The sequence below is a fragment of the Calonectris borealis genome, chromosome 3, assembly GCF_964195595.1.
Source record: "Calonectris borealis chromosome 3, bCalBor7.hap1.2, whole genome shotgun sequence".
In the NCBI taxonomy this organism is placed as follows: domain Eukaryota; kingdom Metazoa; phylum Chordata; class Aves; order Procellariiformes; family Procellariidae; genus Calonectris; species Calonectris borealis.
In genome coordinates, this window is record NC_134314.1 from 107,762,039 (window position 1) to 107,783,007 (window position 20,969).

At 41.9% G+C, this 20,969-nt stretch overlaps 2 protein-coding genes across 9 annotated transcripts in view; one reads left to right on the forward strand and one right to left on the reverse strand.

The window, feature by feature from the left end:
• Positions 1–7,885, forward strand: part of MIA3 (MIA SH3 domain ER export factor 3) — a 28,024-nt gene extending 20,139 nt beyond the window's left edge. Inside the window, exons 14-29 of one of the 6 annotated variants that reach the window (XR_012673161.1) lie at positions 498–620; positions 734–857; positions 1,716–1,771; positions 1,853–1,943; positions 2,076–2,214; positions 3,953–4,054; positions 4,154–4,214; positions 4,305–4,340; positions 4,432–4,499; positions 4,792–4,889; positions 4,996–5,127; positions 5,329–5,397; positions 5,526–5,602; positions 5,742–5,813; positions 6,428–6,621; positions 7,003–7,885. Coding sequence is in view for 4 of the 6 variants with exons in the window: in XM_075147160.1 (XP_075003261.1) it covers positions 498–620; positions 734–857; positions 1,716–1,771; positions 1,853–1,943; positions 2,076–2,214; positions 3,953–4,054; positions 4,154–4,214; positions 4,305–4,340; positions 4,432–4,499; positions 4,792–4,889; positions 4,996–5,127; positions 5,329–5,397; positions 5,526–5,602; positions 5,742–5,813; positions 6,465–6,621; positions 7,003–7,331 (1,734 nt within the window). In the remaining 2 variants the exon portion in view is untranslated. Of the gene's footprint in view, positions 1–497; positions 621–733; positions 858–1,715; positions 1,772–1,852; positions 1,944–2,075; positions 2,215–3,952; positions 4,055–4,096; positions 4,215–4,304; positions 4,341–4,431; positions 4,500–4,791; positions 4,890–4,995; positions 5,128–5,328; positions 5,398–5,490; positions 5,603–5,741; positions 5,814–6,427; positions 6,622–7,002 lie in introns of those variants that run through there. The other 5 variants (XM_075147160.1, XR_012673162.1, XM_075147161.1 and 2 more) reach the window with 5 other exon arrangements.
• Positions 7,886–8,845: 960 nt separating this feature from the next.
• The window catches only part of AIDA (axin interactor, dorsalization associated), a 30,664-nt gene continuing 18,540 nt past the window's right edge, over positions 8,846–20,969 (reverse strand). The window contains exons 6-11 of one of the 3 annotated variants that reach the window (XM_075147174.1): positions 20,506–20,612; positions 18,794–18,805; positions 15,889–16,011; positions 12,980–13,102; positions 12,374–12,491; positions 8,846–11,409 (exon numbers count right to left, since the gene is read on the reverse strand). In XM_075147174.1, the coding sequence (XP_075003275.1) occupies positions 11,313–11,409; positions 12,374–12,491; positions 12,980–13,102; positions 15,889–16,011; positions 18,794–18,805; positions 20,506–20,612 (580 nt within the window). In that variant the 3' untranslated portion in view covers positions 8,846–11,312. The remainder of the gene's footprint in view (positions 11,410–12,373; positions 12,492–12,979; positions 13,103–15,888; positions 16,012–18,793; positions 18,806–20,505; positions 20,613–20,969) is intronic. The other 2 variants (XM_075147175.1, XM_075147177.1) reach the window with 2 other exon arrangements.

Below are 20,969 nucleotides of genomic sequence, written 5' to 3' on the forward strand. Positions count from 1 at the left end.
TTGCTTGGGATCAGGACTGAAGGAAGTCGTGGTAGAGAATTGCCAAAAAGCAATTCTGAAGCTAAGCTAAATGGGGAGGGCCTTTAGCCCTGAAATGTCATGAGAGTTCTTTTACAGATAATAGTAAATATCTGTCTGTTTTCTTTCTCCTTATATGAAGCAGATGGCCTTTTAAGGAATGTGGTTTGATTACCTCTGGAGTGCAATTAATTCCTCATATTTTGAAGTGTGTGAGCAGCTTGGTTCTGATGTTAGGATATTAGCTGAGAAAATGTCGTATTTGTAAAATCACCTAATAGTAAAAATTGCAGAAAGATTCCCAGCATCCAGTTCTACCAACGGACTAGTGTTGAGTGTGATAACAGAGAAGTTTACCCTTTATCTGTGATCTGTGGTGATCAGTGACCACCAGAGCTGGTAGTAAAATACACTTTAATTGCATATATCCTTTACTAAAAATAAAACAAGTAATCATCCTGCCTTGGTGCTTCATATAGCTGCTAAAAGAAGCTGAAGGTTGGAGTGAGAGGCATACTGAGCTCAGTGAGCAGATCAAACTCTATCAGAAGTCTCAGAAGGACATAGAAGAAGCACTCGCCTACAAGGAAAATGAAATTGAAGTAGGTTCTTTATAACAAGCTTGCTTTAAATATTACATATCATAAAATACTTTGGAATACTTTACAAAATGCAGAGCGATTCTCCTTCAGTGAATCTTTGATTTCATTACTAGGTTTTAACTAACTGCATTATGCAGCTGAAGCAGCTCGACGTGGATTCAGCATCTGAGGCCAAGAAGGATGGTGAAGGGTGTGAATGGAGCACAGGAGACGATCTGGCCAATGGAGAGTTGCCAGGTACAGTAACCCTACCTGCTGGCTGATATGCCCAGTGGCTAAAGCATAGGTGGCGGTATGTTTGTGCCAGGTCATACAGGGAACGAGGGGAATCCATGCATGTAGCTGCCTGTGAGTTAAGAGACTGCCAGCTTTAATCCTCAGACAACACAGAATACCCCCTAACAGAAGGGAGAGACCATTAAAAAGGCCTATAATTGCTTTTAGATTACTGTTTAGGTGTATCGTAAGTGTAATGACAGAGGTTTAAAGATTGCGTATAAAGGTTAGCAATTAAGAACATTCCAAAAGCTGAGAATCTTAGCCTTGTTGTTATGCTACGTTTATTTTTCATATGCATTTTTAATTAGTATTGTGCTTACCTTCCGGTTAGATAACTACATTTACATAATCGCATCTTTTAAATCTGAAAGACTGAAATAGACATTTCAAAACTGTTCAGGAAGTTTGTCATTCCTGATGTTACACATGTATTTGCTACATCTCTGGTTTTGAAGTCTTTTTTTAATTTTCCTTTTTTCTAACCATACAGTATATGTGGGCTGGAAATTGGCACTTTTTGATTTTCAGATAGTATGTCCGATAACAGATACTGCATTTGTATTAGTGTTAGTCTGGTGGCTAGAAGAAGTGACAAGAAGGAATCTTTTGAATGCCTTTTGGAATAAATCTAATAGTTCTGTTACGCTGGTTGTGGAATTGCTATTGTGTTTTGTTCCTTACCTCCCCCCTTTTTTTTTGACCACGTAAGGAGACCTATCCCAGATTAAAATGTAGGGAGTGTTATTTTTAACAGCTCTGGGGTCCACAGAATTGGGGTTAAGAAACAGGGAAAACAAATATATTTTTCTCTTCTAGATAATGAGAGTGAGAAGATGAAGACTCAGATTAAGCAGATGATGGATGTCTCCAGGGTATGCTGCACAAGATATCTAATAAATGCAGCCACGTTACTGCTATGCCTAAGATGATAAATTTTCTGCTCCTCTTTTCAGGTAAAAACTATGTTATCCATAGTTGAAGAAGACAGAAATCTTCTGCAATCCAAACTGAGTGATGAAGTAACAGCAAGATATGAGCTCGAAGGTAGGCTTAGCAAAAGGATTGCTTAGGATGAAACGATGTTTGTAGTTTAAAAAGAAAGAGAGCATTTAAGTGGCATAACAGTTCTCATTGCAACTTTCTTAACTTCCTCCCCTACCTTTGCTCCTCCAACAGAGCAAATAAAAAAATTAGAACATGACTCCTGTTTGCTCCAGTCAGCCAAAGCTCGGCTGGAAAATGAATGCAAAACACTACAGCAGAAAGTGGAGATTCTTGGTGAACTTTACCAGCAGAAGGAGATGGCACTCCAGAAGTAAGCCTTTCATTACTCTTCCAGAACATAGCGTATTATCTCATATGCACTATCCAAATGCTCTTTCCTCAGTGGGATCAAATAACTTCAAGTTGTGTTTGGAGTGAACGGTGATGTTACTGTTTCAGTACTGTTGAAGGCCTTTTTTAATTTTTCCACTATTCCAGAGATGCTAAAAAGACTGTCACTCTGCGCACACAATATTGCTTTCTACCATTAAAAAAAAACCCAAAAAACAAAAACAAACAAACAAAAAAAAACCAAAAACAAAAAACCTCCCACAAGTTTTGGAGAGGGGACATGGGTGGCTTCGTCTGCAAATTCTGTGGTTGCTATGTCACATTGTCCAGAAATGTCAAGGAGAATAGAGTGACCATTAAGATTTGTTTCAGTTACTCAGATCTCAGTTCAATAAGTCTAAATCTCATACTGTAGACACTTAGTATTTTAGCCTTGTGAGCTTTTTGCGTTCTCAAAGGGCTAAATTAAGGTTGAGTTCATGGTGGTAGATGAGATGAACGAATTGCTAGCAGTGAAGAACTAGTTGTGTATCTGTGTTCATTCCTCACTTATTTATTCATTTATTTACTTACTGAAATGTCTGTAATACCATCTCAATGTTGTGGGGAAAATTTGAGATAGGATTCAGGGACACTTTCAGCTAAAGTCCTTAGGAAAACTGAAATTGTGGTGGAGAGGCAATTGAAATTTCCAAGGTGCAAGTGTGGAGGCTGGGGGAAGCACAGGGTTAGAACAAGCTAAGGAATTGAGTCTATACAGCATCTCAGTAATGAAACTGCCTGACCTCGTAACTTTAGGATCCAGGTGTAGTAAACACATAATGGAGAGGTGAAGGACAGCCCACCTTTCAAGGAAAACTTCCTCTTGACCTCTCTGAAGGATTTCTATTCCTTCCAGAACTTTTAGGAAGTTACATTGCCTGTTACTACTTCTTGATTCGAATGAAGGACTTCCTGAAACTTTTTTCTGGAAAACTGTTTCCACATGTAGCCAAGGAAATGGATTATGTTGAACTGGCTATTAGCAATAGTCAACTTACTACTAGTTTAACGGTTCCAATTTTGTGGGATAGCTCTTGTAAGTTAGAAACACGTTATGGACCTCTTAAATACTTCCAGAAAAATGTCAAAAATAAAAAAATTAGTGAACAATGAGGTTATAAAAAGACTGTGGAAATTGCTCATGTAATAAACTGGTGTGGAGAATGCTTGGAAAAAAGCTTCTTTCCACACAGTTGATGACTATTGAATGTGTTTGTCACCTGGGCCCTAAATTCCCCCTTTTTCACTACACATTCATTTCTTCATTTCCCTTGGTTAGATGTCAGTTCTGCATATTTCCTTGTTTGCACCTTTCTAAATCTGAATTACCATTTGTAGAATTGGTAAGAAAACTACAGGATCTGAAGAGATGAACTGTTCGCAGTTGTTAGATTCTGACAAATCTTTAGATGCTGACAGAACTTCCCAGTCAAATCTGCGTCCTTAATTTTCAGGTTTTATACATAAAGGGTTTGTCTGTTAGTTTCAAAAGACAGTACTTCTGTCTCTTTTTCTAAAAAAAAATCTCTCTTTATTCTCTCTCTCTATTCTCATGCATTATTATAGATTCTGATATTGTTGTTAGCAGGGGACTGCCTTGATTTTGAGTTGTAGTAGATGTAGGATGGTGGAATATATCGTGCTTTTTAATTTTTTTCCTTCCCCCCACCCCGCAGAAAACTAACCCAGGAAGAGTACGAGCGTCAGGAAAAGGAGCAGAAATTGTCTGCTGCAGATGAGAAAGCTGTGCTGGCCATCGAGGAAGTGAAAGTTTACAAGTAACTTCAGTTTCTGAAGACTGTTGTTTTCCTTTATTTCAGCTATTGAAGAAAATTCATTTAAACCTCTCTCCTTCCCCTCCGTTTCCTTTTGTACAGGCAAAGGATCCAAGATATGGAAGAAGAATTGCAAAAAACAGAGAGATCTTACAAAAACCAGGTACATTTCCTGCCTGCTGGTTCTTGTGTCACCTTTTACTGCATAGTAGTAGTTGGACAAAATAAGGTAAAACGCTGCTTTTCTTCTCAGATTGCTGCTCATGAGAAAAAGGCACATGACAATTGGGTAAGAATGTTCTTCCTTTTCTGATGCAAACAGTTTGTATTTGACTTCAGGTTGGTGCAGTTAATGCAGTTGGCAAAATTTTCCCTAATAGCTTATTGCCCGCTCTGCCGAGAGAGCTCTGGCTGAAGAAAAAAGAGAAGCAGCCAACCTGAGACAAAAGTAAGTACAGTACAGACCATTTTTATTGCTCTTTGAAAACATTCCGTGTTGCTTGGGAGAGAAGGAGCTCAAACAATGCAAGGTGCTCAGTTAACGTGCTTGCTCACATGTGCAGTGCTTATTTGAGTTACTAATTTTAAACTACTATTAAACTGTTTTGATGGTTAAAATAAGATTTCTTGGTGAAAGCTGTAACATTTTACAATGTAGTTTGCCTATGATGCTGTCACATTATAACAAATACAACTTGTATGTATTATTTGAATAAAAACCCTTTATTTTTAAAAAATAGATTAATAGAAGTAAACCAAAAAATTGTCATGCTTCAAAGACCATTAATTGTAAAGCCAACTCCAGGCAGACCCGATCGCCAAGTCCCACCACGACGAGGTAAATGTTGCTGTTTCTCACAAAACTTTGGTCTTTGAGTCAGTATATCCTAAAAAAATAAGGCTATGATAAATTTTAGAAAAGTGTTTTTTCTTCTTTGGCATAGGGCCCTTAAGCAGAGATGGCTCTTTTGGCCCATCACCTGTGAGTGGAGGAAATCCATCACCCACACAGATGATAGAAGTTCCTGCTCGGCCCCTTTCTGCTCCTCGAAGGGAAGGCTCAAGAGGTGAATTTGGTAAGGAATGAAGCTTCCCTTTTGTGATAACTGTCTCTTATGCTACAAACTCAAGAACGCTAAAGTCTGATCTTGGTTCTAGGGATAGTGGTAAGTATTGATACCTGCTTTATTAATACACAGAGGGATGACTTTTTTTTTATATAGAAATAGCTCAAGCACTTGTTGATTAGGATCTCTGGGGTTCTTGTTTCCCTTAAGGTGCAGTGGTAGATGGCCCCCCTGCTCCACGAAGGCCACCGGAGTTACCTGGAAGAATGTCTGTTCCTGGTAAGTTATGTAGCCTGCAACCAACTGCAACTTACTCAGTTATTCTTTCACTTCAGAAATGTGATTTGAAAAACCATGTTCCTTATCCCACAGCAGGGTGAGACATGCATTCGTGACTCTCTTTACAGATCTCGGGCCTGCTGTAGCATCCCTGATCGGTAGTGGGCCAAGAACCTCCTCCCCTTCCACAGCAATGGATGGAGTGGTAAGCTGAAAAAACCCCAACCTTCAGGAAGCATTTCTAACACATGATTCACTGTACTTCCTGCTGCTTCTTTAACTGTATCATGTTCTGTCTTGTCTATATCCTGTCACTATCCTTATTTGCTGTCCAAAAAAAAAAGCAACCCTCTCCCAAAGACTCTGAAGCCCCCTGTGTAACTACTGATTCACCTTCATCTATCGAACCAGCTACAGTGAGTATTCGGAGGCTGAACATGGCGTTACTCTGCTTTGATGGAGAGGAATAACAGGCTTGGTGTTCTGAACTGCTAAATAACAAAATGCTCTGCGAAACTAACCAAGGGCTTATACCTCTGTCTCAAAAGGTTTCTCTAATGATGAACAGTTGCTGTCTGGTTTTTATGGAATTGAGGAAATGAGATCTTTCTTGTTAAGGACTGCAGGCAAACACTTTGGAGTGACTACAGCAATAATCCCAAGAAGCTGACTTACCTGTGGTATTTAAACACAATTCCATACGTAATTCCAGGTGCCAGGCCCTTTACCAAAGGGGTGTCCACTGAGGACACAAAGAGTGTCAAAGAACTTTTCTTTAGTACAGCTTCAGCTAAAGAAAACTTGTCATCTCAGAAGGTACACTAAGCATTTACTCCTAGGTAGTGCAAGCAGCGTTCTGGGTGAAGGGACAATGATGGCACAGTAACTTTCCCTATTTGCTACTTGGTTAATGTGTTTTGGGGTGTGGTTTTTTCTTTTCTTTTTTTTTTCCTGCCCTCCTCTCTTCCACCTCTTGGCCTTTGGGTGAGTGGTTGTGGTGTTCAGCAGTGTCAATACTTCTCTGATGCAGCGAGTAACACACTGAAGTATAACCTAATCTCGCACAGGCGAATCCTAGTCCCAAAGGCCCACCTTCTTTCCCTGGGACACCTATCATGACCTCCCCAGTGATGGGACCTCCACCTCCACCGCCTGTTCGCTATGGACCGCCGCCAGCTCCTCTCCGTGGGCACTTTGGGCCTCGACCTCCTCCCGTGCCCCTAGGTACGGTTGCGTTGCCGTGTGCTGAAACTTAACTTTGCCCACTGTGCTTCTCAGAAGCCTGTTACGGAACTGAGATCTGCCATCCACTAGCACACAGCTTCCCCACGCTTCCTGGGGTCTAGCTGTCTTGTTCAGTCAGCTTGGACAGGTGGGTTGTTTCAAGCCTCCTTAATGCCAAGGTGTTTTTCCTTGTTTAGTCTAAAATGGAAACCAGCAGCCAAAAGTCGCTAGACTATAATCCACGGCCTGTGAAGTCTGCATGGGACAGGGGCCCACCCCCGAGCTGCTCCAAAAAACGAAGAAATGAGGAACAAGTCAGGAGCTTCACCGTTTAGGTTAAAGCAAGATGTCATTTAATTCCGTGTTTTCCTTTCCTTCTAGTTCGCGGTGCTCCCTTGCCACCTCCAGCTGCAAGAGATTTCTTACCTGGCCCACCCTTGGGAATGAGAGATCTGCCTCCTGGCCCACTACCGCCTCCTCCAGATCCGAGAGGCTATGGTCGTGGGCACCCTCCTTTTCGACCCCTAGGTCCTCCTGGCCCAAGAGATTATCCTCCAGGCCCACGGCTACCCCCACCTGGTTCAAGAGACTATACGCCTTCTCCTAACAGAGACTTGCCTCCGCCAGGACCTAGAGACTACCCCGCAGGCCCTCCACCACCACCGGCAGGCTCAAAGGACTACACACAGCCTCCAGCGCAGAAACCCTAACTGCAGCGCCTGGTCAGCAGCTCAACGGAATGGACTCTAGCGCACTTCCTGCAGTCAGGATTTTAGGAAATGGCTCTCTGTTTGAAGCCGTTTGTCTCATTTCAGTATATTTCAGCTTTTGCGGGATTAATTTTTATCCAATTGCTACAGACTTCTTATGTGCATTTATGATCACCTTAAACTCATCCATCCTCTTGGGCTGCAAGAACTTTTTTGTGATGGACTTGAACCTACTCTAAACGTGCAATAGAAAGGAAGTACCTGTGTGGCTAGTTTTAATTAAATGTAGCCTCTGTAACCAGTTGGTGAATGAACTAATTTCGTGAAAAATGTAAATCAAATCATTTCCTGTGGAAATAATTTTTAAGTAAAATGCTATCCTACCTGCCTTCTCCATCACATCATTAAGCTGCAGTTACTGTAGGCCAGGGGTTTACATGAGGACCGTGAGGTGTTTAAAAAAAGATGTCTGGTCAGAGATCAGAAGCACAAATGACACTGTATTCAAAGGAAAGTTACAATAAAAAGCAAAATTCCTTTTGCTAAACCCTGAAGGCTTTGTTTCAGTGCCATTTTTTATTCAGAAGGGACACGGGTTCAGTAATTTAACCAGAGAATGCTACAGCCGTGACCAAGTTCAAGAATTGAATCAAGGCTGAATAACTGCTGCTGCTGCAAGATTAATGACTGCATTACCCTTATGCTGAACCAGCCTGGCGCGTTACGGATTTGCTTCACGTCATGAGGACCATGGGGGATACAGCCCTCCCCAGCTGAAGGGCAGTACAGAGCTGGAAACCTTTACGAAGCTGTGTAGTTAGTGTGGAAATATAGGTGAATGCTCCAGGATTCTAGAAACTAAGAAATTTCATAATCGCTTGCAGCATTAAGCAAGGTTTGAGAGTTGAGTTTTCATCTTACTCAGTATTTAAGACTGATTCAGCTTCCTAGTAGTAAGGCTGTATTTTTACAGCCTTTTTCACTTACATTAATTAAAAAAAAAAAAAAGTAGTTTTCCATAAAGCACAGTGGGTGTATGTAAACCATATTAACCTGTATTGCTTTAAATCAGTTTGCATACACAGAACATGGGATAGTTTTAAAAACACACCCTACACTTGCAGATGTTCAAGGAAGTCCCTGAATGTAAGTGTTAGTACAAGGATGAGTATGTAGTATTTGGCACAGCAGGCCACTTACTTACCTAGACACTAGGGTTTTTCAAAAGTGCTCTGTACAAAAGTAAGCCTTAGGGAGGGGGAAAAAAAAACGGAAAACAACTAGGAATAATAAAAAACCCTACTGAAAGGCCATTACAGCTTTACTGCCAGAGTACAAGCAGCCATTAAACTTGCCATCTCGGTGTTACATTCTTACAGTACAAGTATTAAGCTTTAGATTTAAGATGAAAGACAGGACAGGACATCACTAAGCATAAAACAATACAAGAGCTTGTGTTGTGGGGAGCAGTAGTCCTTTCAGTGAAAGACCATTCACAGAAAAAACACAAAGGATAGAAGCAACTTTAAAAATGGTATTTCACACTCTACAGACATTAATTCACAATTAGTTAAATACAAAGCTCTACTTGTGTATTTAACAAAAAATACTTCAAAGTTGACATTTCATATAACTGGAGTTAATACAGACGTCTACAAGCTGGGGAAGAGTCAAGGTACGCAGCTGAAACAACGGGTTTGTAATTCAAGCGAACGTGTTCAATTTGCGTAGTGGCTAATGACACGCACGTTGATGAACATTCGTTTGAAAGTCGGGCTCTCCGAGTTCAGGCTCTGTTCTTCCCCCACACCAAGCGCTGTGATGTTCAGCGCCTCCTCCCCTGCCCGCCCCTTGACAACTTGGGGCCGGATGGAATCGCCCTCTGGGAGCACCCGGAGGAGCAGAGGACGCACGCAACTGCCCGCAGTGCTTTCGCCAGGCCCTGGGCGACACCAGCAGAGCCGGGACAGAGCTGCCCAGTCCTCCCCCAGGAGGACGGCAGAGCCAGGACAGAGCCGCACAATCGTCGCCTGCTGAGCGAGACCAGCTGTATGCGCTGCAGGGCGCTCGCTGCTACCCATTCTTGGGAGGTCAGAAAGAGAGCGGAGGCAGCCAGGGAGCACAGGCAGGTAACACAGCGAGTGACCGAGCTCAGATTTATTTGTAGCCATAGACTCACGCTTTGTTTGCTCCATCCTTGTGCAGAGTTCAAACGATGATTTTTATTTATTGTTTAAGAATGTATGTATCCTCCTTTTGTCTGGTATCCAGAATGCTGCATTCAGAGGTATTTCCGTAACTCGCAGGGGTATCTTTTCAGGGCTTGATATTCAATGTATCAGATGTAATACCATTGGGGTATTGTAAAGACCCGTAAACAGGAAAATTCAATTGCACTTTTTTTTGTTTTTCCCCTCCAACCAGTAGTGGAATTTGAGGACGTGTTGCTGACTTTTGTTGTAACACCTAAGTAATGTCATCCCTAGTTATACCAGAACAGAGGGAAGGCAAGAAAGTTAGGACATTCAAAAATAGCTTTTTACCCTAATCAATATGATAAAGCCAAAAATAGTGAACACCTGCCTGTAGACAAATATCATGAGGAAAAGTAACATCCCTTCTATTAAACCATAATGTAACATCTTGGGGTTACATGACAGAAAAGAGGAATTGGTGATACATCTGCACCCAGGCTGTTTAAAATAAACCTAATATTTGACACTATTTTGGGAGCTGGGTCTTTTGTTAGCGTAGCAGAGTATTTAGGCACTACTTAGATATGGAAGAAGTATATCAAACCTTAAAGTATTGTATTAAATATCCACGCAAATATATGAAAGATTTACTGGGTTCTACTTCTGTCCCTTTATTAGGTCAAAGGTGAATGCAAGTGTGTCATTAATAAGCCAATGTCCTGCAGCTTATTACACACCAAATCAAAAATATAGAAAATAAATGATAATCCTATCTACTTACATAAAAAGGTAATTTTTAGACTAAGTTTCCAGACTTGCACAAAATATGCAGAAAACTGCATACAATCAGTTTCGATAAGAACAGCAGTTTCATGTAAAAAGGTGGGTCAACCTGCTCGCCAGATCTACTTTACCAAAAGCTCTGGAAAATTGACGCTTGAACACTGAGGGGCCTGTCCTGCTGTCACCGAAATGGTGAAACACCCACTGCCACGAGGACGAAGCCCTGGAGAAAGCCCTTCTCCGTCCCCTACCCACCTTTGCAAATCGCTCTGTGACAAGATACAGAAAAATCAGCTCTATTAGGGAGTAACGGTGATTTTAAGGATCATAACATGTATTGTATCCAAAACTCAGTACAAGTGGATCAGGCAAGGCTGTTAAAATCATAGTTCAGTGTTCTCATCTGCAGTTGTCCTCCTCCTGGCCCGACCAAAGCAGAACAGCTGACTGAGGAGCTCTTCTGTGGCCACCCCACTTGACCCAGCATCCTCCCCTCCCTCACTTTAAATCACTTGCAGTACCTCAAGCTCCTTCCCGCCCCACCTCGTCTTTCTCCCGGTCTTCTGCCACCCAGCCCGCTACAGAGGACTCCGAAATGCAGATGAGAGGAACTACAATAGCATAGCAAGTGTAAACAGGTTAGTAGGCCTGCCGCATCTTTATTGCTACGGGTTTGGCAAAGGGGCAGTCTCCATCCTGGGGTGGAGTTTGAGGCAAAAGGATAATAACGGTTAAGATAAAAAGTGATGAACAGCGAAATTAGGAAAAGCAGTCAACATATTTCAGGGCTCTCGGAAAAACCTGTATCTGGAAAGTACTGAAAGAGACTTGCAGTTGAATGGCAGGCTTGCCTCTGACCCTGAAGCAGTGCTGTGCAGTGTGTGATGGTCCCGTCTGACCTACTGGCATGAATACAGTCGTTTTCCTGCCCCTCAAAGGCTAAGGCTACTACACACAGCTACCATGACTTGTGGTTCAGTTCACAGAAGTCTCACAACGAGGGTCATTCCTTGTGCAATGTTTGATGGAGGTGAAGGTAAAGTGGTTTCTTGGTCAACAGTTGCAATTTCTTCCTTTTAAAATCAGTGGGTTTTTTGTACCTATAACCACAAGAAAGTGAGTTAATCCAAGTGCTAACGGCTGCGTAGGAAGATGAAAGCACACTAGAAAGCTTGTCCTGTACAGATCTTATGACCGTAATCTTTTAAATACATCTGACAAGACTTACTGGAAATAACAATAATGAATAGATTTACAGGACAAAACTCAAACCAGTGTTTGCTCTGGATTATTATTTTAACAAAACAAAGATTTCAATTTTTAAATTAATGTGAGCTTTTTGTAAGGAGAATTCATGGTATAATACTCTGGACTGTAGGAAATGCAGTATCCCCTACTTCAGTACTCAGTATCTCAGAACTTCAGAAGTATGCCAGCTAGCACAGACTAAGCACTCTTCCTAGAGATATCCAGAATTGCAAGGTTCACCCTCTTCCTGAAAAAAACACACTCAAAAACCTCTCTCAGACCGTCAGCCACACAGTGAGGGTACGACACACATCATAACCACTGCAGCATAACTGACTAATCTATTTCTTTGTCTACTTAGAGCAGGGAAAAAAACAACCACCCAACAATGCTGTGAAATGTTCACAAAATTCAACTGCAGATCAGTATCCCAGGTCTCAAATCAGTTTTCCTTTACAGAAGTTCTGCACCAGAAGACTGTGGGAGTTGAAATTTTTTTTTTTTTAATATGGTTGGTCTGACACTCAAGCTAAGGTCAAAATTAAAATCTCCCAATTTGTTAACTTCGTACAAAATTTAGTTACAAACACCAGCATTTTAGTTGGAAATAGACTAGTTTTTGAGAAGAGTATCTAGCCATTTTTTATTTGCCTAAAAGCATTTTCTCTTCCCTTCTTCATTAAAAATGGAATATTCCTTATGGAAGTCAATCTAATGAGTCCAAGAAACCTTCCTTGATGCAACAAGCCACACATTGTAAACTGAAGTCTGGGTCATTTCCTCTGCCATTGGCAGCTATAATTGCAAGTCACTTACAGTTCTATAACAATTGCCCCAGGTTTAATTTCGTCCATCTCCATGAAAGCGAAGCACTTGGTGCTAGTAAACCTTTTCTTAGGCTTGTAGTGTTTGAATTCAAAGAAAATAGCTGCACCTAGAGTGGAAAATGGTTTAATAGAAAAGTTAGCAATTATGGCCAACAGTTATCTGAAAACTTATCTGCCATTAAGATGCTCTACATACATTAGACGGAATTATCTCCAACGCTTCTGTTATTTACTCAAAAGCTATACCATGTTCTTACAATGCTCATCACACTCATGAGAGCTTGCACTCTTCACTCAATTATTCATATCCAGGTAACAGTTTGTCCAATGACTAAGAAAGTCATAAAGCAGCTCAATACCTGTGAGGCAGAGCAGACTGCTGCATTTTTATCTCTTTTCATTCCTCCCTTGTCTGCAAGTCATCACAATGACCGATTTGAAAGAGACAGGATGCAAAGGTCTATTTTTATCCTTGTCTGGATCTTGAGCCCTGCAGCAGCAGCTCAGGCACGGCCTGTTTATTAGATCAGGAGCAGCCTAGTGCCTACACCTTCAAAGCTCCTGGGCCCCGTTTCAAGTCCCTGATGCTACGTACCTTTTGTTAGTTTTTCAACATGTTTCTGAATCTCAATGTCCACGTTAAAATGGACATACGTGTCCTCCTTCCTCAAAGCCACAGGAGTATCTTGCACAGGAGTCAGATCTATCCCATTCAAATCTGTAGGAAAGAAACAGCATGAGAATGGCAGAAGCTTCTCAGACTTTAAGGTCCTGCTTTAAGAGAGTTATGAATCACTCCTAATACTTCCACAAAAAGTTAATGCACACCTGGATTGTCCCCCTAAACTTAAAAAAGGGGCAACCATGCCCCTTCACAGCCAGTGAATTTTCTTTTTGATTGCAACATGGAAGCAGGTAAAGTTCTGACAATATTTAAGATGAAAATTTGAAATTATCCCTCTTTTTATTTTTAAGAGCACATTCCTTTCTGCTGCCATCAAAGGATTCCATTCCCTCTGCAAGCAGGACTCCAGCAGGGCTTCAGAACTGCCAGCTGAAGCGGCAGAAAGGGATACACACCAAAGACTCCCCTCCACACAGGGCCTGCAGGGCACGGCTTACACAAGCTGTATTTGCCCTGCTTTGCTGCCTAGACTCAACCTGCATTACTCCTCTTGGTTTTTCCACCGGCAAAGGCACGGTGGGACCAAGGGTTGGACTCCAGCCGTCAGCACCAGCCGCTGGTTGTGCTGCTCAGGCACAAGCCACCACGGACAACATTGTTTCTCACTAAGCCTCCGCTGTTTACACGAGTAGATTTGTCCTCTTACTCTTTCTCCTCTCATCAGTGATCCCTTTCCCTCAGGTGGAGCAAAGTTGCTAACCACATGGCCAAGATTACAAGTACGAGGCGCAGGCATTGTGCCTGGGGTACGGGCTGAGGCTGGGGCCCTGGGGCACCACTGATGCACGGGAGCGGGCTGGGACCACAAGTGTTACATCAGGAAGAAACCTCTCTCCAAACCCGCAGAAGAGCAGCCTGCTACAGAACCAAGGAAAACAACTACTAAGCATCTTGAGACTCCTAATAGGGACAAAATGACTTTTCAGAGTTACTTTTCCTCACCAAAAATCTTGAAAAATAAAGTCTAAAAAGTCACCATTAGCAGACTAGGTGGTAGCCTGCCACATACACAGACACTTTTTGATCCTATTTTCTACATCATTACTTGGCAGCACCATTTATAGGAGCTTGCGGACACAGTGCCACATATTAACAGAAAGACTTGTTGGGAAAGCAAGCCTAGCAATATATAGTCTCCCTTAGCTCCAGAAAGGAAATGGGAGCTAGGTCTGAAGGCAAGCAACAGTTTTAACAATATGTAATAAGTTAGGAAAGGCAAACACTTCAGTGGAAAGGAACAACGAATGTTTGCTTTACAAGTTCTGATAAGTTCCAGGATCCAATGTTAGAACCCCGTTAGGGCTGGTATTTTCCTGTTGGCCAAGAGAAACTCAGCATGAAAGAATTCAATTTGATTAAACCCACATCCATCCAGCTAGCATCACCACTGAGGTCACCCGTCCCTCAGCTTTCTGGCATACTAGAGGCAAAGAAAGATCCACAAGTGACTAGAGAAATGGAGCCCAAAGAATAGTTACACAATCTAAAAATAATGCTGCAAACCTAAGGCAACACCATAAGCAAAGAAATACTGCACATTTCCAAGACTGAAAACACAAAAAGGCAATTGTATCAGCTGGGGAAGGCAAGAGTCATGCTCCAGCTTCCACCTCAATCAGGTGAGCTCCTCAAAGGTCCAGAGAGAAGTGGAAGGTTTCATCGTTGAAAAATCATCACAGGAAGCGGGATTAGATAAAGCTTTCTATCTATATATTTTGGCAAGTAACATTTGAGAACATCACTGGGATTCAAGTGACTTTCAATACCATGACCCTTACTTCTGCCAAAGACCTTGTCCAGTGGAGGAAGCACCTGATCACGCATCTAACAAGTGTTTTATCCCTATGTTTGGTATCCAATAGCACATCTAAAGACGACACATACAAGGCCGCTATCACAACTGAAAATAACTGGAGGCTGTTGGCTCAGCTACAAATTTTTATATGATAAACAAACAAACAAACAAATCACACATCTCAAAAGACCATGAAGATAAGTAGAAGTCAAGCAGGGCAGGTTAAGGGTAAGCAAATCCGATTACAGGGGCTTCCTGCTAAGAAATGCAAAATGGGGAAGAGGCAGATGCTCCCATTAGAAAGAGCCTGAACACCAAAAATCTCAGCCTCAAGCAAAAGCCGTCAACCATGTTGTCATCTGAAACAGTGAGAAATCCTGATATTGCCTATCCTGGACTGACAGAGAGAGGTTCCTCCAGATTTATGGAACCTCTCAGAGCGGCAGGGGCTGTTAGTCCACCAGGCTTTGGCCAAAATATTTCGCTGCCAAGGCTAAAACATATTTTATATTTTATTTCACTTGCAAGCGTTGCTTCCCAGCTTCATACTCATTCCTCTAAACCTTAAGCTTCGGTAAGATGATCTTTGTTTTACTAAAAAATTAGTTTAATGACAGGGAAAGAATGGAGCCAGCGGGCTGTGGTTCACTGTCTCCAGAAAGCCCAGAGACCAACATGTGTTGGGGAGCACAAGCAAGTCCAAACAGATCTGTATTTAAGAATCAGCTGAAGAAGCTGGAATAGAGAAGAACAGTCTGCCAAGTCACTGACGCTCAGCTCCCAGCATAGGGCAAGCACCCCGGAGTGCACAGATAAGCACGTCTACTGCAGTGATTCACCTCCCAGTACCTCTCAAATACAGAATTTTTCCACCCTTGATTAAAGCAGAAGCCGTAAGTCCACAATAGAAAATGCAAGTACCAACACATATTTTTCCCAGCAGGTTGAAAAAATATCAATACAGCTTTCAGAAAACACACTCTCTCCAAGCTAGAAATGAGGAGCCAGGAACAGAAATCATTACCCTTTACACTGACTGTGATGTAAGGATCAATGCACTGCCCAGCATCTTTCAGACCAATTTTCTCTATGTTGATGGTGAGTAATGTCATCCCGGGTTCAGATGGCAATCTGGGTAATAAAGTACCTGGAAAGAGGAAAGCATATTATTAACCCTTTTGTGTCATCATACAGCAGAGGCCTTGCTTATCCCATCATCTCTCATGGAAGATGCTGTTCTCCATAGGGGGTTCAAAGCCCAAGGATTCATATCCCAATAGTACACAGCGCTATGGGAAAGTCTGTCTGCACAGACACACAACATCATTTTACAGATTTCAAAGCCCACACCAAAAAACCCCAGGACTGCCTGAAGTCAAATGAATTAATAAAAAACTAATGTCATAAGAACATTAGAGAGGAGCTTTGTTTAAAGTGTTCTTTCTTGCTCTCATGCAGAATAACTCATGCATGGAACTGAATTTATATCATTTTTAAGGATTAAATTTGGGAGGCTGGATTCAATCTGCAGTTGCAGGAAGTGCAGACACTTAATCAGGAGTCCCACCCCATTGAACATGACTTGGCTTCATGTTGAACATTTAGGCTGGGAAAATAAGGAGGAAAACGGCATTGTTGCAAATCCCACTGGACATAAGGGAACCAGAAAAGAGATTCTTAATATCCAAGTTCTATTGGCCTCTACTTAAAGGAAGGAGATTAAAAAAAAAAGTGTTTGCATCCCCCCCAGGTTCCCTTCTGCCTTAAGGAAGGAGTTCCCAGCTCTGCATCAAGAACATTTATCATCAAAACCTCACGTTCACTGCAGATGAATCCTCGCAGTGCTGAGGAAGACAGTGCAGCTGGCAAGAAATCCAAACTGTTCAAACTCACTAAAAGCCATGAGATTCTGTCATCAACAATGGAGTAGGTTTCTTCATGCTGATTTTAGCAAAAACTGGCAAGCTTCAAGTCTCTCTCCAGTATTAGATGAATAAGCACCAAGACAGAAAATGCTTAGACTCATGAGCAAGTTTCATTTAAAGTTATGGTTTTCTAATTAGAAAAAAAAAAATGTTATCCCAAGGCTTGAGATCTAAACAAATAGTTTCCTTTGGCAAGTCCAATACGGGTTTTCCTTGATACTTTTTTTCCTCTTGATCTGCTTGAGGAGCTGGAGAACTAAGGAGTTTTTGTCCTATTAGAGAGACTGGCTTTGCAAGAGGGGACCACATAGTCTGCTCTTAGAACTAGAGAGCCACAGCTTCAGCAAGATTTCATGAGCACTCCCACACCCAGTCCCTCTTTCAGGATCATCAGCAAGACTTGAAATCACATCTGTGATGCAGAACATTTCTGTATTTCCTGCCTTGGCTGCTAGCAGACTCATGACCTCCAAGGTACCGCACCTGCAGGCGCTTCACAACATATCACAGCTGAATTCAACCCACCGTTCTGAAGTAATGGGACAGGCTTCTGACCATAGTATGAGAAATGTTAAAAAGCAAACTTAGAGAGCACCCATTTCTGCAAAGCAGCATACACGCTCTAGTTAATCTTGCTGTCTCTCTTGACCAGATGTTGGTCTCTCTTGACTCATCTTGAACAGATGTTCAAAGACAGAGTTCTTATTTCAATCCAAATGAAGGTAGAAGCAAGCCCATCTTCTGTTTGGCACAAAACTTTGCTCTGCCATCTTTCAGTTGTCTCCTAAATGCAGCATGCCCCCCAAGAGCCAAGAACAACTGTAACTTTCAGTTTTCCTATCCATCAAAGGGACTAAGTGATGGGATTCTTGACACAAAAATCACCCAAAAGATGCATCAGACTGGCACTTATTATAAAAATAGTGGCTTAAGAAAAATTATTCTGTTCTTGAAAAATGCTTTCCAGAATGTGCAAAATTGCAGAGTTGCAATGAACAGAAAAGTCAAGCTCACTTCCAGCAGGTAAGAGAACAGTAGGACAGATGGTCTCCAAGGAACACGGTTTCCTTTCTCCCTCAGCAGGAGGAACAGTCAAGCCAGCAATGGACTAAAGCAGCTGACTCTAATCTGTCTCATGCAAGCCACAACCACCCAAGCAGGTCTTTCACTGAAGCCTCTGTAGACCTTTCGCGTAGGAGCCATTAGCTGACAGTAACCTCTCTATGGTATAACTTTACTAGGGCTGGGCATCGCACTGCCAGTCTGCCACCGTGGCTTCAGCAGGCTCACACTGAGGCTTTTCATGAGAAAACTGCCAGCCATTTCAGACACAACCACAGGGCATCATTGCCAGAGGGGGAAGGGAGCATCTACAAACGAAATAAGTGTCCTCCTACAAGTCCATTTCAGATACATAAAAGCGAGCCAACCCAACAGCTCACTGACACCAAGACACAGGCGTTCAGTCTCTCCATTCCCAAACCCCGACTCAGAGAAAGGGGAAAAACTGACAACCCTGTCGGGTTCACAAATGGAAACGGTTCACAGAAGACTCCATTACCAGCACAGCACTGGAATAAAAAGTATATAACCAGGAGAAAGGCAGGAAACCTTTGCTGTTAGAGGCAGCAAGCCATTGGTCAGTTCAGCTCCATACAGCACAGAAGCCTAACTACATTAAGTACACTTTGTGTAAGATTTCCTATCAAATGTGTATTCCATCACAGAAAATCTAGCTACGCCTACCTTTGGCTACACTGCAAGTCAGAATGTCTTTATTAGCATAGTAGGACTTCTAGAGACCTATATAAGGTGCGTCACCAAGTAAGACCTTCCCCTTTTCTGGTACTGAAGGCGAATGAAGATCAATACATAGAAGCCTAGTACCATGATTGTTACCAAGGATTGTATTTTGAGGGTTGAAACTAAGAGCTGAACGAAGAACATCACAGCTACATGAACATGATCAAAGAAATAACTGTATATACTAAAAGGTTATCATACCTTCGTTGGCTCCTGGATTAGATGAATGGTGCAATGTGATAACGATGAAGCCATGCATGTAGAAGACAAGACCATGGTCAGTTAGACAATACAGTTATGCACTATGGATTAAAGGCATATAGAAGCAAAGAGTGCAACACAGTTCTATCAATTCAATACGCAAAGTCCACTTTACTTATAAGGCTCACCTCAGAATGCTGCAAACTGCTTTTGTTTAAGCCTCATCACCCAGAGAAAGAGCAACAGACCAACCTCCCATCAGGTAAGAAGCATCACACTAATTTACATTCAATGCAGAAACAAGATCTGTGTTCAAAACCACCTTAGGGGTTTAGATTATTGTAGCTATGGGGAAGTTTACCTCAATGTAAAAAAATTCAGAAAAATCAGATATGTAGTTTATCAAGTAGATGACAACGTAAAATATCAGTAAGTTCAGGAGTTGCTCTCACCTCCTCTTAAAAGCATGGGTTAACTGAGGAATAATTCCGTAAGAAAGTATATACCCCAAACCTCTCCTCTTTCCGATTTGGCTACCCTACTTCTTTGAAAGTGATTTAACTGTAAACTCAATCTGTCTACCATCAACTTAGATTCTTTCTTAAGTACATACACAGCTTCTATGTCCACTATATGCATACCGCTCTAACTGTTGGCACTATGGTAATGGGCACAGCCTTAGTGATTCGCTACCATACCAAGAGCTACTCAAGATTTACAGACAGAATACATCTTCATAATGGATTTCTCATGGTGAGTAACAAGGATCAAGATAGTAAATGTCAGCAGTAAAATATCACAATATATTATAGCCTACTTGTGAGCTTAGCATAAAAAACTGTAGACTGTGCATACCTACATCAGTATAACCTGCAGGGATCATATTCAGTAGCATGCATTGGCTCAAATCTAAGGACAGAGACATGTTTTCTCCAGACATAAGTAATGCAACATCCCAGCTCTTTCGACCATAATTCCAGTACTAGTTTCCCTACTTGTTATCTCCTTCCTGAAATACAAAGTGTGCCAACCTGCTCTGAAACTAGAAACTTGTTTCTTCTGCAAAGAAACTACACCAGGAACCAAAAGAACCTCTGTTGGAACATCCTACCCCTTTACCCGGTAAATTGTCAAAAGCTGAAGTTACAGAAAGACCTTCTCTAGAATCTGTAGGTATATCCAGTTTGACAAGTGCTTTCACATGGACAAGGACTTAAGCTATCAAAACCAAAGCTACCCCCTCTTTATCCTCTCAGAGCGCAGGTTTAGTCTAAGCCATTGTCTCACCATATGATGCAACACAAAAATAACCAGCAACAACTTATCACATCTCTAGCAGGATGTAATGCTTCTTGCAGGAGAAACATTGCCACAATTTACATTTGAAGGCATTTGAAACACTTCACGTAGTACAGTTAAGAAAGTGCATGGAATGAAAACACTGAGTTTGAACAAGGAATAAAGGCTAATTATCTGAGGTAGATGGTACCACTCTCACAAGTTATCCATACAACTATTTTGCAATAAGATATTGTTTGCTGAGAAAACAAGAACTCCCCTGGCCACCTTTGTGGTTCTCCAACACAACATTAGAGCTTACACTAGCCTGTTGCTTCTCACCCAAACTTTCCAAATCACAGGAGAAAGGGGCTTCTCAGAGACAGAACTTACACATGCTACACAGGCTGGCATGGCAAGGCTAGTGCCCCTACCTGGAACTCTAGCAGGAAAAGAGTCTGGAGACCCTGCTCCAGCTCCTCCTTCCTCATCATCCTCCTCAAACTCCAAGTGTTCCTCTTCTCCAGGTGCTAAAATCTTCCTGTAAAAATATGAAAAAGAAGAATGAGACCACAGATCATTCATCATCTGGCTTTCAACTCACAAGTCAGCAACTGAGTATAAAGCAGGGGCAACATGCTTTAATGTCATCTCATGCTTCTGATTAGCCACTAACTGCATCTACAGACCCCGACAGAGGTTGCAGGAGCTCAGCCAACGTAGAAAGCACAGAGTCTAAAACGAAGAGACAACACAGAGAGATGTAGCAGCCTACCAACTACTGATTTTACCAAAAGCATGGGCTTGATTTTTAGTGGTACCTAGAAAATCAGAATTAAAAAGGGGTTTTTTTTTTACGAGTTTACCCAAAGCAATGCAGCAAGTAGGTAGCTCTAGA